General features: G+C 39.5%; 4 protein-coding genes across 5 annotated transcripts in view; 2 read left to right on the top strand and 2 right to left on the bottom strand.

Moving 5' to 3' along the window:
* Positions 1-696: 696 nt before the first annotated feature.
* Positions 697-2,439, bottom strand: LOC109852975 (cysteine-rich with EGF-like domain protein 2). The gene is made up of 4 exons (XM_020424645.1): positions 2,038-2,439; positions 1,198-1,855; positions 1,002-1,097; positions 697-917 (listed from the first exon to the last, which is right to left on the bottom strand). Exons 1-4 carry the CDS (start codon positions 2,203-2,205, stop codon positions 697-699), a joined length of 1,143 nt encoding a protein of 380 aa, XP_020280234.1. The 5' UTR covers positions 2,206-2,439.
* A 333-nt stretch (positions 2,440-2,772) lies between these two features.
* On the top strand, positions 2,773-10,705 carry LOC109852984 (coatomer subunit alpha). The gene is made up of 6 exons (XM_020424657.1): positions 2,773-2,978; positions 6,380-6,795; positions 7,085-7,896; positions 8,019-8,966; positions 9,059-10,225; positions 10,339-10,705. The coding sequence occupies exons 1-6, from the start codon at positions 2,899-2,901 to the stop codon at positions 10,534-10,536; spliced, it is 3,621 nt and encodes a 1,206-aa protein (XP_020280246.1). The 5' UTR covers positions 2,773-2,898; the 3' UTR covers positions 10,537-10,705.
* On the bottom strand, positions 3,079-4,749 carry LOC109852985. The gene is made up of 2 exons (XM_020424658.1): positions 4,643-4,749; positions 3,079-4,408 (listed from the first exon to the last, which is right to left on the bottom strand). The coding sequence occupies exons 1-2, from the start codon at positions 4,673-4,675 to the stop codon at positions 3,410-3,412; spliced, it is 1,032 nt and encodes a 343-aa protein (XP_020280247.1). The 5' UTR covers positions 4,676-4,749; the 3' UTR covers positions 3,079-3,409.
* Positions 10,706-13,075: 2,370 nt separating the features above from the next.
* The window catches only part of LOC109852962 (host cell factor), an 8,117-nt gene continuing 6,203 nt past the window's right edge, over positions 13,076-14,989 (top strand). For both annotated transcript variants that reach the window (XM_020424624.1, XM_020424623.1), the window contains exon 1: positions 13,076-13,309. In XM_020424624.1, coding sequence (XP_020280213.1) covers positions 13,150-13,309 — 160 coding nt within the window. In that variant the 5' untranslated portion in view covers positions 13,076-13,149. The remainder of the gene's footprint in view (positions 13,310-14,989) is intronic.

Here is a 14,989-nt window from a genome sequence, read left to right as displayed (position 1 = left end):
CATATTTTTTAGTTGAATAATCGAATATGCTTATCTTTCTCTGTCGTTTATTTATAGAATAATAAAAAAAAAATACTTTTTATACATATATATACATTATATATATAATATATTAATAATAATTTCTTTATTGTATAGAAAATGTAAAAAAAATATCAATACAAGCTGAAATGAACTAAAATAATATATATATATGTGTGTGTGTGTACAGTATATATACTGTACATATATGTATATATTTGTATCAGTATATATACAGTATGTATATCAGTATATATACAATGAACTAAAATAATATGTGTGCGTGCGCGCGCGTGTACACACACACACACACACACACACACACACACACACACACACAAAATGTATTACTTTTCTCGTATTATTAATTGCCAGATAGTACACTGACACAGTACACATAAGATAATTACATGTTACTTCAACAATTAGAAAATTGAAAATAAAAATTTTTATTGTGTAAGTTTAAAACGAACTATTCTGTTTTATAGGAATTGATAAAAGAAATTATCGATAACACACATAATTTATGATATAAAGTACATTAAAAAGTTGTTTAAATTTATATATAATAATATATTATTCTATATAATCTATATTTAACATAATGTGTGATGTTTTTTTGATATAATATATTAATGATTGTTTTCATAAAGTATATAAATTGCAATTCTATATTTACGCTGGTCCTAGAATATCCATATTTGTTGTTGTATCTTGAATATTGCTATGAGCAATCATGTATTCTGAAACTGATATATATACTGCAACCAGTAAACCAATAACACTAGCAGCATAAATATTACGTTGTAAGATAATACATGTTGCTACACAAAGTCCAAAGTATGTCAGATACCGAGTTAGATTTTCTTGTTTCTTTCGACCAAGAAGATCTGAATCTGTAAAATATAGATAAATTATAGTTATGTCACTTAAGATACATTTGAAATATATATTATTGTATTTCTATATATAATATTTACTTATACACAAATTGTCTTTTTTATGATAGCCTTCAGCACACTTGATACACATGTCTGGCCCATCACCGGAACAACCATTGCAAGCTTTATCACAAGCTGCAACAATTTTATTTTTGTATATATTAGTTTATGTATATTTGAAAACCTTAGAAATAATATTAAAACTATAAACAATATTATATATGTAAAAATATACCTAAACAAGCATAGCTTCCTTCTTTATTAACACAAAACTGATTGCCAGGGCATGAGACGTCACTTCTTAAACATTCATCAATATCAAAACAACCTCTGCCTTCAATCATGTGCCATCCATTTGCACATTTTTCACAATCTTTTGGTCCAGCACCTTTGCAAGGTCCATCACACGCCACATGGCATGCTGAACACAACAAAGTCTTTTCATCTTTGTAAGACTCATAGTATCCTGTAGCACATTGCAAACAAGTTTCCCCAACATATCCTTTATCGCATAAACAACTGCCATTCCCTTTCCTTGTACCAGCTCCTTTACATTTCCCATTATTGTTGCAAACTTTATCTGGATATCCTGGACATGGTATACAGCTTGGACCATAATGATCTTTTGGACAACAATGTTCTGTCTTTTCAATACAAATGTAATCATAAATATCAGGATGAGTGTCTTGATATTTGAACCACCATTCCTCTATCTGACTCTCTAATTCCTCAGCTAAAGAATGGCATTGTGTCTCTCCATGTTCTACTTCTTTACATAAATTTTCTTGTATCTCAACTAACCGTACTTCACTTCTTGAATATGAACCTAGCTTGTCTTCCTCCCAAGCACTATCTCCACCTTCGAACTTCCCTCGACTTGTTTTCTCTAAACCCTACAAAATAAGTACAAGTCATGAAAATGCTTAAAATAAGAATAACATGACTTAAATATTATTAAAAAAACTGATACAACTATGTGTACTTAGTTATTCAAACATAATTATATAATTTGTTTCTATTAACTATTGTTTTTGTCAAATTACATAAGCAAGAAAGAGAAAACTGATGTGTTTACCTTCTTAAAACTGGTGGTAAGTATCTTACAAGCTGCACAGGGTGGAAAATTTTGGGACTTGAGTTCCTCCTTGTTCGTCTTCGCTTTCTCACACTGAATGCTGTTCATGCAAATAAATATAATAATCATAAAAAAGTGAAGAAAAACAATGCTGTTCGGCACTTGCATTATACCGCACCGGCTGTCAGCACACAGCTATAGTTTCTAAAACACACTTGTAGAAAGCACAAAAGAACGTCCTTATTCCTCTAGAAGAGTGATGCAAAACGAATGTTTTTCTAACGTTTATCTTGTATTAAATTAGATCATAATATCAAATAGTTTCAATTAAAGCGCCTGAGGTATCGCCCAAGGAATAAATGGACCAGACGACAAAACGTGTCACTGATAAGCACATCTGCAGGCTGGTAACCAATCAGAACGTACCGCGTGCACTTCGTTCGTGTGTTTCCAACGCACTGATATTTTACAGCAACGTAATCTCTCAACCAATCATTTGCAGTACTATAGAACTTTCCGATAAATTTAATTAATTTTATACTAATAGAAAAAGGCCACTGCAATTGGTCAATTCCTCGAAATAATCAACCAATGAATGAATTTGGTCCACTTGGCTATAAACCAATCAAATGTATCAAACATCGCAGTGATTATGTTTAGGAATATTAGGTTTTGTAACTAGACTTGTACTGGATAAACTGCTGTTGGCAGGAAACGTACAAAACGCTATCACGCTATCCCAAATTTATCATAGTTTATGTCGGAATAGTGACGTGTCTACCGTCGTGTCAAGTTTTAAGAGTTTCAAGAAAACTACTAATGTTATAAGCTTTTAATTTGTGTTTCAAATAATTGTAAAAGATGCTGACGAAGTTTGAGACAAAGTCTGCACGAGTGAAAGGCTTGTCCTTTCATCCAAAACGTCCCTGGGTGCTCGCAAGGTAAGCCACTTTGACAACTTCTGGTCTCGTTAATTATTTGGGTGACAGTTTGAAACTCGATGTTGACGTAAAAAGCGATCAATTGTCCATAAAACAAAGATTCTTATTAACTCGTTTATTCTACATCAGAAAATCTCACGAACATGTTCATACAATGTGTTATATCGCATTAATATTGACATAACCTCTCGCACAGTACTTTCAATCATTTAATCATGTATATACTGATGATTTTATGAAGCAGAGACTATATTTCATTATCCAACACGGTATTCTTATACGTAAGATTTATTTGCTAAGTATAAAAAGTATTTTAATAATCAAATAATATATATATATATATACAATCACAAAACACATAGTAAGTTTGCCATATTTTAATCTTATTATTATTAATGGAAGAATAGGATATGTATTTTCTCAGAGTTATTTCAATCGCATTTACATTTCTTGGTGGTAGAAGCGCTTGTTGAGGGATTTATTTTTGTGCTTTCAAATTCGGTATTACTTGCTTTGTCTTGGTTCGTTTGTTCAACAGAACTTTCAGATTTTTCTGCATGATTTACGAGTTCGCTGCTTGAAGTTTTCTGTTTAATTCTCTCAGATGATGTGACTGTAGATTCAAATTTATTTGTAGAAGTGGCAGATCTATTGGTTTCTTCGACTTTGTTTGGTTCAAACGATCTTGATTTTATTACATTTGAATATATGGAATCAGACCTGGCATCATTTTGTGAATTTTTAGTAATTTGCGATTTTGTGGAAACTTTCACGTCTTCCGCAACTGTAGACGCGTGTTTGAAACTGTTGTTAGAAACTCCGATTGTTCCTTGATAAAATAATGGCACTGCAGGATTGTAAAAACCAATATTGGACAAAGGCAATTCTAGATGAGAATTTGAGGAATAAAATTGGGTTTGTAAATTCGACGGTACATGATATGTTGAAATAGGCAGCAAATTTGCTCTGAGTGCGGGATAGGGGGACACACGCACAAGGGAAACTGGCTGAAGACTAGCTTGTTGATGTTCAACAAGATTGTTATCTGCTCCAGAATTTTGTGATAGTTGTTTAGCTTCAACGGTTACCGCATCATTCGAGTTATAATCTTCTTGCTTGCTCGTGCTAGCTTTCATTACTTCCGATTGTTCTTCGGAAGATATTAAATTCGTTTGAAGTTTATTGGGTGCATCTCCGTCTGGTATTTTCATTGAATTCATTCCATTCCTCATTCTGTCCACTGAATCGGCACCAGTTGTGAAGATAACATTACTTCCACCGTTGATGTGCTGAGTTGTGTAAGTATATCCACTGATGGCAGGGTTGGATTCGGATGATGTGTAGATCAGTTTCGGAGTGTTGGAAAATTCCAGCTGAATGTTTTCATACGGAGAATATGCCCCTTCTGATGTTACACCCGAGAAGAGAAGCTAAAGAGAAATAAAAAATATTTTCAATTTTTTTTTATCTTTAAATATTTACGAATTATTAGGGTAATTATCTCGCACAAATTACACTTGTCAAAATTTAAAGATTTATGACTAAAAATCAATTTAAATAATAAATTATCACACACGCGCACATATATCTCGTGTATATTATTAATAATAAAAACTGTAATTTGGACATTTATGAATTCTTAATTAAAACGTGCGTATACTTACAATGGTAGAGACAATACATTGCAGGAGCACCATTGTCGAGACTCGACAAAAGGGTTCCGAGCATAAAGAAATTAAAGAGCGAACTACCAGGATGCGTAATGATGTGATCTCTATATACGCAGGCGTTCAGTGTGCACTTGACGCTCCCACCACTCTCACACTTCTGGTTTTGCTGACCTGATTCTGTTAAAAACTGCCCCGGGGGGATGTATACCTGTCCCTTGATTGTCGTCACGCTGGATACAATTATATTGGCATTATATTGGCATTACATTGGCATATGTAGATCAAATTTTTTGGATACCCTTATCGTCGAGCATCATGATTATGCGCGCTGCACTTTATGCAGTAGATTAATACGAAGATAAACGGTCCACTTTTCGGCGAAGGATGAATCAATTACATTTTTCGTGCTCGAATAATCTCGAACGTTTTTATCTCGTTATGTAAAAATAGTATTTATACAAACTGCTACTTAAATGTATTATACAGACACGTTAGAAACAAGGAAATTTAAATTTTTAACAGTAGTGAGATTTGTGTAAAAAAATTTTTAGTTCTTTAAAATTACTTGTTTTGTGATATTATAATTGTATTATTATTTACAATATATAAAATATATGATTATTTTGACGCGTGTCACACGCAAAAAATGTAAACAGGATATGTAAACGAATGATTTGTGAAAAAAGTTGTTTGCCATCGTGGTGATCGGCAAATTTGGCAATCGCAAATTTTTTATCTCTTCATTAAATATGTATGAGCAATCAATTTGTCACGGGCGAGAACTTATTATATTCGCGCATACATTAAAAAATCAACGGGATACCAAATCGAGAGGAAACCGAAAGTGCGATTGTGATATTCGGATCAAGTATAATGATCGTCGACCACGCCTATTTTAACAAAGTAGAAGATCGGAGATATATCGTATGTAACAACGCGATCACAAATGCGCGCGAGTCACAAGAGTTTTGCGAACTTTCATCAAGAAAATCGTAATTGTTTCGACTTTCTATTGACACGCGAATTGAAAAATGGAAATTATCGCGTCGATTACCTCGAATGGAAAAAAAAAAGACAATGATAATATTCAATTTTTAATTCACGTTGTTTGTATTATTGCGACCTCGGAGCACTCTATATCGGAGGCGTTGGTCAGGCCGAAATCCAGTTTTTCGAATGACCTCTATACTTGAAGCCTCATTGCTCATTTTGTAATCGCGCACCCAGACGTAAAAAAATACGACCCCGTTGATTTTCGTAATCCAGGACACACTCGTAAAGTTCTTGATATAGCTCATGGCGATTGAAAGAGAGTAATATTCGAAACGTGCGAGTCACTCTGTAATTCCGTAATTGCATGTTGGTATTTTTTGATACCACGTTTTTGCGAATTAAAATTTTATATTTGCACAGAGAGGAGTGTTGCGTATTAAATAACGATAATTTGAAGCGAGAAAATTGCGTGTAGAGTCGAATATACAAATGACATAATAAAAAATTAACGCGAATATACTTAAGAGATATTCGTTTTAAGAACGCATCATTTATTTATCTTTTTTGTACGTGAGATTCCTTCAATAATAATAATCTTAACCCGTTTAAGAAACGTGACAGCGTGCTTATCAGGCGCGAATATTTCGTGAACGTCGTACATTCACTTTGTTCGTCATGTTTATTTTGATAAATCCGTATCGCACATTGTAAGGTTTTTGCATTTTCAATCAATTGCAGCTTACACAATGGAGTCATTCAATTATGGGACTATCGTATGTGCACCTTGCTCGACAAGTTCGACGAGCACGACGGGCCCGTTCGGGGTATATGTTTCCACAATCAACAGCCTTTGTTCGTTTCCGGCGGCGATGATTACAAAATCAAGGTGTGGAACTACAAGCAGCGAAGATGCATCTTCACCCTGCTCGGTCATCTGGATTACATCAGAGCCACTGTGTTCCATCACGAGTATCCCTGGATTCTCAGTGCTTCCGACGATCAGACCATTCGGATCTGGAACTGGCAAAGCCGTACATGCATTTGCGTAGTAACTGGACACAATCACTACGTGATGTGCGCACAGTTTCATCCCACGGAGGATCTTATCATATCGGCCTCGTTGGATCAAACGATTCGGATCTGGGACATATCCGGTTCGTGGAAAAATCGTTTTGTCATTAAAAAGAAATTTTTATAAATTCTCGTAAATCTTATTAAGAAATTTGTAGAAAGAATAATTGCTTGTAATCGTTGATTTGTGCATTTCATTTGTAGTATTTTAAAAAGTTACACCGCTTGTACTTATTATTTATTGTACCGCTTGTATTTATTATATTTATGTACGCGTGTCATAAGTTTTAAAATACAAGGCGAGACGTAATGACTTTGGCAACCCGTGATTATCGGCAAGACGGTGGTGATTATAGCCGAATGACTTTGCAGGATTGCGCAAGAAAAATGTGGCGCCCGGCCCGGGAGGTCTCGAGGATCATTTGAAGAATCCGGGAGCGACCGATTTATTTGGTCAGGCTGACGCAGCGCTCAAGTACATGCTCGAAGGTCACGACAGAGGCGTAAATTGGGCCTGTTTCCACCCTACGCTGCCCCTAATTCTATCGGGAGCCGACGATCGGCAAATTAAACTCTGGCGAATGAACGACGCCAAAGCGTGGGAGGTGGACACGTGCCGCGGACATTACAACAATGTGTCGTGCGTGTTATTCCATCCCAGACAAGATCTCATTCTCTCCAATTCGGAGGACAAGAGCATCCGCGTCTGGGATATGACCAAACGCACGTGTCTACACACATTTAGAAGGGAACACGAGCGATTCTGGGTTCTAGCTGCTCATCCGACATTGAATCTTTTTGCTGCGGGTCATGACTCGGGCATGATTATTTTCAAGCTCGAGAGAGAACGTCCCGCTTACGCGGTGCACGGTAATCTACTGTATTACGTAAAGGATCGTTTCCTTCGAAAGTTGGACTTTACCACGTCGAAGGACACGTCGGTGATGCAGATTCGCGGCAGCGGCAAAACTTCGCCGTACAGCATGTCGTACAATCAGGCGGAGAATAGCGTGCTCATATGTACCAGATCGGCCTCGAATATCGAGAACAGCACGTACGATTTGTACATGATACCGCGCGAAGGTGATTCGAACTCGGATACCGCCGACACCAAGCGAGCGTCTGGCATTACCGCCATCTGGGTCGCAAGGAATCGATTTGCCGTATTAGACAGAGGCTACTCGGTAAGTCGAATGTAATTTTTACACCGATTTAAACAATTTCAGATTTGAAATGACTTGAATTTTTTATCATTTTGTTTATTCACACGCAACGTAGTTTACACTGATGCGTACTTTTTTTCCAGTTGGTTATTAAGAATTTGAAGAACGAAGTCACGAAGAAGGTACAGATTCCGAATTGCGACGGTATCTTCTATGCCGGAACCGGCATGTTGCTTGTGCGCGACGCAGAAGGGGTCACGCTGTTCGACGTACAACAGAAGAGAACTCTGGCTGAAGTTAAAATCGCTAAATGCAGATACGTTGAATGGTCCAGCGACATGTCCCATGTTGCCTTACTGGCTAAGTTCAACGTCACTATTTGCAATCGTCGGTTAGAATCTCTGTGTTCCATACACGAGAACACCCGAGTGAAATCTGGGGCCTGGGACGATTCCGGTGTATTCATTTACACGACGAGCAATCACATCAAGTACGCGATCAAGAACGGCGATCACGGTATCATCCGCACGCTCGATCTGCCGATTTACGTCACAAAAGTGAAGGGCAATCAAGTCTATTGCTTGGATCGTGAATGCAGACCTAGAATTCTTCGAATAGATCCGACGGAATACAAGTTCAAGCTGGCGTTAATTAATAGAAAATACGAAGAAGTTTTGCACATGGTTCGCACGGCGAATCTCGTCGGACAATCAATTATCGCGTACTTACAGCAGAAAGGATATCCGGAAGTGGCGCTTCATTTCGTGAAGGACGAGAAGACCAGATTTGGCCTGGCGCTCGAGTGCGGGAACATCGAAGTCGCGTTAGAAGCCGCGAGAACGCTCGATCAGAAATCGTGCTGGGAGAGTCTGGCGCAAACCGCTTTGTTGCAGGGCAATCATCAGGTTGTGGAAATGTGCTACCAGAGAACCAAAAACTTCGAGAAACTGGCTTTCCTTTATCTTATAACCGGCAATTTGGATAAGCTACGTAAGATGATTAAAATTGCTGAAATTCGAAAAGATGTATCCGGACAGTATCAAGGAAGTTTGTTGCTTGGCGACATCTACGAACGAGCTAAGATTTTACGGGTATGTATGTATGTCTAGATAATATAGTTTCATTTCTATTGACCATATTATGGTTACGAAGTAACGAACTTTTGTATTTCAACTCTTTGTAGAACTCTGGTCAAGCATCGTTGGCGTACGTTACCGAAAAAATACACGGAATATCGAACGAAGAGGACGACTCTCAGTACGAGTCGATGAGCGAGGAACTTTCTGAACTAGCGAACGGTGCCGTGTATCTCCGTCCACCTGTGCCTATACAACAAGCTGAGAACAATTGGCCGCTTCTGACTGTCTCGAAAGGCTTCTTCGAAGGCGCTATGATGTCTCGCGGAAAGAGTCAGGTAGCTGCCGCTCTCGCTGTGGAAGACGACGGCCAGGCGACGCCCGAGGGATGGGGCAACGACGAAGAGCTCGGCATAGACGACGAAGAAGGCGGAGACACGGAAATCGCGCCGGAAGGCGAAGAGAATCCTGGATGGGACGTCGAAGACGTCGATCTTCCACCGGAACTCGAGGTTACAACGCCCAACGAAGAGGGCTATTATTCTCCACCTACGAAAGGACTTCCACCGACCCAGCATTGGACCAACAATTCCAAAATGGTGGTCGATCATATATTAGCTGGCTCGTTTGAATCTGCTTTTAGATTGTTACACAATCAGTTCGGAGTGGTGGAGTTCGGACCTTATCAATCTTTATTTTTGAACACATACGCTCGCTCTAGAACGTCCTATTCCTGTCTCCCTAACGTACCGTCATTATACGGATATCCTCAAAGAAACTGGAAAGATGTTAGCTCGAAAGACAGTCCATCAAAAAGTGGCTTGCCCGCGATAGGTTTGCATCTTTCTGATTTAGTTCAGCGTCTTCAAGTGTGTTATCAATTAACAACCAACGGCAAGTTCGCCAAAGCAATAGAGAAGTTGCAGAGTATTCTTCTGAGTGTACCGTTGCTCGTTGTTGACACCAAACAAGAGACCGCGGAAGCTCAACAGTTAATTCAAATTTGTCGCGAGTACATCTTAGGTCTGAAAATGGAGACCGTGCGTAAAAGTCTGCCGAGAAGTACGTTGGCCGAGCAGAAGAGGATTTGCGAGATGGCGGCGTACTTCACGCATTGTAATCTACAACCCGTACATCAGATCCTCACTCTTCAAGTAGCTGTGAATTTGTTCTACAAATTGAAGAACTACAAAACCGCCGGCTCGTTCGCGAGAAGATTACTCGAGCTTGGACCGAATCCTGAAACAGCACAAAAAATTCGAGTCTTATTGCAGGTATAGTTTCATTTTTCTTGCGTAAAACATTTTTGTATTATTATTACAAATAATTGTGTAAACGATTGATATCTAAGTGATATCTAAGTGAGAAATTTTAATTTATTTTTCAGTCCTGTGACAAGAACCCTGTCGACGAACATAAATTAGCATATGATGAGCACAACCCGTTCTCGTTGTGCGCGAGCACGTTAACACCCATTTACAAAGGAAAACCGGAAATAAAGTGTCCCTTATGTGGCGCAAGCTACAATCCACAATTCAAAGATACTATATGCATTATATGCGAGGTTGCTTCAGTAGGTAAATAAGTTATATTAAACTTGTATATTAAATGTATTGTTATCTATTAGTTTTATCAAATTTTATTTACATTTTTGTGCGTTGGATTTGATAAACTTTTACAGAAAAGAGATAAATTATATCTGAAATTTAAAAAGTATAATTTTTCTTACTTAATTCACAGTGGACTGTAAGTTTTTTTTTGTAAAACTTACACTTAAAATATGTAAAATAAAAAAATAAGTAGAAACAGATTTAAATAACAATTTGAAATAGATTTGTTAATTTGTGAAAGTGATTGAAGACAAAAAACAAGAAGTATATGTATTTCCAGCTTATAAAGTGGATGTATCTTCTTATTTTGTAATATATAAAAATAAATCTTAATACATTTTCATAAATATTGTTCAAAGAGACTTCAGATTATTTAAAATGTATGTAACGCGACTTTGTTTTATATCAATTCATATTATTTCAATTTATATACAATATTAATTGAGAAACATACAAAGTCGAGAATTTATTGTCAGAACTACACTTATTTTTTGCATCAATGTAATTTATACAAAAAAAAAAAAAAAAAAATAGGAACAATATCTGTGCAAGTAATATGCTGTTTATATAAGTAAATCTTGTCCATTCCTATCAGTATATGCGTACATTTTTTATAAATGCTCAAGTTATATGTATATTGTCAGAATTATATGTAGTATATAAGCCACATTGTATAGTATAAAATTAAAGATTTTTCAAACTACATTTTGCGCTTTGTATGAATAGTATTCTTTGGAAAATTGTGTCTTAAATAAATAAATAAAGAAACGCATATAGAGCACACAGAGATTAACAGTTTTTTAAAAATAATTAATTTTCTCTCCTTTTTGAATTGCACGGAAAAAAACTATCAAGAGAAAGGAAGAAAAACGCTCGTCTTTTCGAGGAGACGACAACCAGCGCTCTCGACGGAAATGCGACGGTCTTGTCAAACAATTCGCACGTAATTCGTTCCATCGAATTACTTCCTATACGTATAAGCGTCGCGATTGGTTGCTTTCTTTGCGCTCACGTTTCGCAAACACTTAAACATCGGATATAAAAGTCAGCGGCGTGCAGATGCACGCGGAACAAACAAAACTTGGCCAGATCCCGTAAGTTGGAACGTGTTTGTTTTTTTCCCAGAAAACAGAATCGAGGAGGATCAAATATCGATTAATCGATCGAACACGGCCCGCCCACCCCCACAATCCTGCGTCGGTTGGCAACGCGCTTGTTACCGACGCGAGTTGTATGCAATGGTGGATGAGGAACGTGTAGAACGTTTGTACGCGCCGTCATTCTGAGTACTACAGCTGTTTCGCCGATAAGTACGGACGGAATCGGTCGCCGTTGGTGTCACGCCGTTGCATTTCGCGCGCCGCAAACATTGTGCCGGGAATTCACGCGCCTCGCCCGGCGTCGCTCAGTCGTGCCATAGCGGATATCTCCTTGCCGCGCCGTTTTTCGTGTTCCGTTTTGACGCAGGTTTCCACACCAAGGGAGATAGAAAAAGAGAGAAAGAGAAAAAGAAAAAGATAGCGGAGTTGAGATAGTGAGAGACTCGGGGTAGGGGGGGGGGAGCGAAAAAGGGAGAACGCGAGAGTCCGCGCAACGCACGGGAGCGCTCTCGTCGTGCGCGAATCGAGGTGCCGCGGCGAATCCCCAACTCTCGAGTCTCGATATTAAATTCGAGACTCGAGATATCTTGAAGAGAGAAAATAGTATATAGGCGCGCCGCTCGATCTCGCGTCTCGTGAGTGAATCCCGAGTGGAATCGTCGTCGTCGTCGTCGTCGTCGTTGTCGACGTCGTCGTCGTCGTCGCCGTCGCGGTAATAATGGCGACGGCAGCGACGAATGCCTGAGGAGCGACCTTTCCGAGAAAGCCGATCTAGAAAAGTCGCTTTGTCAGTGCCCATAAACACTGCGCACGTAAATACTGGCACTAATACACGTTTGCGCGCGCAGGCACGCATTAAGGACGCTTCTCGCGTTGGTGTGTACGTGTTGCGCGCTTTGAAGAAACGAGCCACTCGTCGACGGCGCGAGGATTTTTCTTTTGCGTCCGGAATTCGGCTCGACTGTGAACGTCATTTTAACAGATTACGAAGAGTGCGCGAGGAATAATCCGTTCGTTGCGCTCCGTTATCGAACGTGGAACGTCGCGATTCGTTGTTTTCGGAGAATTTACAGAGGTTCGGTCTCGTTTGTCTCTCGCGGTTTGTCCCCCCCCCGAAGAGAGGTTAGAGCGAGTCGAAACGTACAATTCCCGGGAGTGACGTATCTCGCGCGAAACATCGAGAAAGCGGTGAGATTGCCGAGGGTAGGAAGTGAACCTTCGACGGTCTCGCTATTGTCGTCGTCGTCGAGTTCCGTCGACGACCATCGCAACGAACGAAGACACCGACTGCGGTTTTTTTCGCGATAAGAGAGGACGCCCGCGTATTCCGCCGAGCGTCGCGATCGCGCCGCTCTAGGGGTAACATTATCAGTGGCGGCGACGGCGGTGGTAGCGGCGGCGGCGGCGGCGGCGGCGGTGGCGGTGGTGGTGGTGGTGTTGGTGTAGTAGTACGGACGGTATGAAAAAATGATGTGATCGACGGTCATCATGGCGGCACCCATGTTAAAGTGGAAGAAAATTGCGAATCCGACCGGGCCCCAGCCGAGACCCAGGCATGGGCACCGCGCAGTCGCCATTAAAGACCTTATGGTCGTTTTTGGCGGTGGTAACGAAGGCATAGTCGACGAGCTGCATGTTTACAACACGGGTGAGTTAATCCCGCCGTTATGTCTCAACGGCGCCCGTGCGTCCCTTTGCCGTGCGCGCCGTTCCTGGCGAGATTCCCGCGATCCAATATGGCGGCATACGTTGACAAGACGGTAACCGGCCGGAGCCGATGTCGTACCCGCCGATTTCGCGTCCCGCACGGGACGCCCGGGAACCGGATCGCGTTTTCGTCGTCGGGCCCGATCGCCCCAACGTTTCCGAAACGTCGCGGCGATCGCTCGGCTTTGACGAAGCCGCGAAATCGCCGCGGTCTGTCATTCTCCATGTTTATACGCGCGGGAGCGGCCATTGCTGTCTCCAACGATTCCTCCCCCTCTCTCTCTCTCGACTTCTAGCATACAGCGCTATGCAACGAGTTTCCCGTCATTCCACGTTCGCGCTTACTTTCTCTCTCTCTCTCTCTTTCTTCCTCTTTGTTTTTCTCCCGTCGTCGTTCTTTCTGCCCTTGCACCGCCGCTCTCGGCCGCGCTTCACCACATATGCACGGCCTGTCGCGTTTTAGCGGCTGCACGCGTATGTATTATATCTCTCGCGCTACGTCGCCGCGCTACATATGTGCGCGCGGCCGGCGCCTGCGTGCAACGCTGCGCGCATTTCGAGCCCGATTTCGAAATCCTCATCCCGCGGCGCCCGTGCTCGCCATACCAACAGCCAGAATATACTTACATTTGGGTTCGCTTCGTTTATTTTTGTTGTTTCAATTTTCCTTTTTATCTCCGTACTCTCGAAAAAGTACGCGAGTAATGAAATTATCCCGGTACTTGCACACTTATCTCCGATAAATGCGAGATATGTAACGCGATTCGCACGCGCGCATAAAACTAAAAATAATATTTTATTTCTCACTCAAAGCTTGTGTTTTGCAAAAAAAAAAAAAAAATACAATATTCTCGTTATGTGTCTCTCATTTTCATACATTGTACATTTTTTCTCTGCATTTCTCAAGATTTCGAAATTTAATTTATCGATTTTAATGTAACTTTGCATAAACTTTTTATTCAGGTCAGAAAAAGCGTGTGTGGGAGAATATTTGGCAATTCACGCGAGAAAATTTTTTTGACTCAATAGTCAGCTGTTGCTAATCCATATGTATAGTGCACTATATGTGCGTAGTGTATCAGAGAAGTCTACCGCCCAATAGTCGTACACAAATGAGCCTAGATAGATCGCGTATATAGTTTGGAGTGGAGGTGCAAGGGGAGGAGCTCGGTTCCGGTTTCTCGCCCATATATTTATCTCATACTGAAGAAACAAATAATCCTAACAAAGATAAATAAAAATTCGATTGGCAAATCTTTTTATTAAAAAAAAATAAAAAAATAAAAACATGCTAAACAGCTTTCGGGCTGTTAAAAAATGCTGTTAAAAAAATCTTTTTAAAAAATATTCTTTTCTATTAAATTAATTCGTTTTTATTTAAAAGAAGCCTGAATATAAATTTGAAATAGAGCATAGTATTGTATGTTTTCAGTAATTATATGTACATATGTGTGAATAAATATATTGATATAAATATACATAACATCATATATATGTAAATAAATAAAACGTAAATGAAATATTACAATTAAAACATATAGAAATAAATTAAATATGCAAATATATATATGATATGAATATGTATTAATTTTATTATGAATATGTATTAAGTATATATATT

The sequence above is a fragment of the Pseudomyrmex gracilis genome, unplaced genomic scaffold, assembly GCF_002006095.1.
Source record: "Pseudomyrmex gracilis isolate BER0280 unplaced genomic scaffold, ASM200609v1 scaffold_41, whole genome shotgun sequence".
Taxonomy (NCBI): domain Eukaryota; kingdom Metazoa; phylum Arthropoda; class Insecta; order Hymenoptera; family Formicidae; genus Pseudomyrmex; species Pseudomyrmex gracilis.
Note: the sequence above shows the minus strand (reverse complement) of the source record. Positions and strands in the feature narration are given on the sequence as shown.

Bases quoted from the DNA above. Each gene is read 5' to 3' on its own strand.
- LOC109852975 (XM_020424645.1), bottom strand. From the start codon at position 2,205: ATGCAAGTGCCGAACAGCATTGTTTTTCTTCACTTTTTTATGATTATT. The intron at 1,856-2,037 runs GTAAACACATCA...CTTATTTTGTAG, and splicing joins TTACCACCAGTTTTAAGAAG to GGTTTAGAGAAAACAAGTCG. The intron at 1,098-1,197 runs GTATATTTTTAC...AAATTGTTGCAG, and splicing joins AGGAAGCTATGCTTGTTTAG to CTTGTGATAAAGCTTGCAAT.
- LOC109852985 (XM_020424658.1), bottom strand. From the start codon at position 4,675: ATGGTGCTCCTGCAATGTATTGTCTCTACCATT. The intron at 4,409-4,642 runs GTAAGTATACGC...ATTTCTCTTTAG, and splicing joins AATGTATTGTCTCTACCATT to CTTCTCTTCTCGGGTGTAAC.
- LOC109852984 (XM_020424657.1), top strand. From the start codon at position 2,899: ATGCTGACGAAGTTTGAGACAAAGTCTGCACGAGTGAAAGGCTTGTCC. The intron at 2,979-6,379 runs GTAAGCCACTTT...AATCAATTGCAG, and splicing joins CGTCCCTGGGTGCTCGCAAG to CTTACACAATGGAGTCATTC. The intron at 8,967-9,058 runs GTATGTATGTAT...AACTCTTTGTAG, and splicing joins AACGAGCTAAGATTTTACGG to AACTCTGGTCAAGCATCGTT.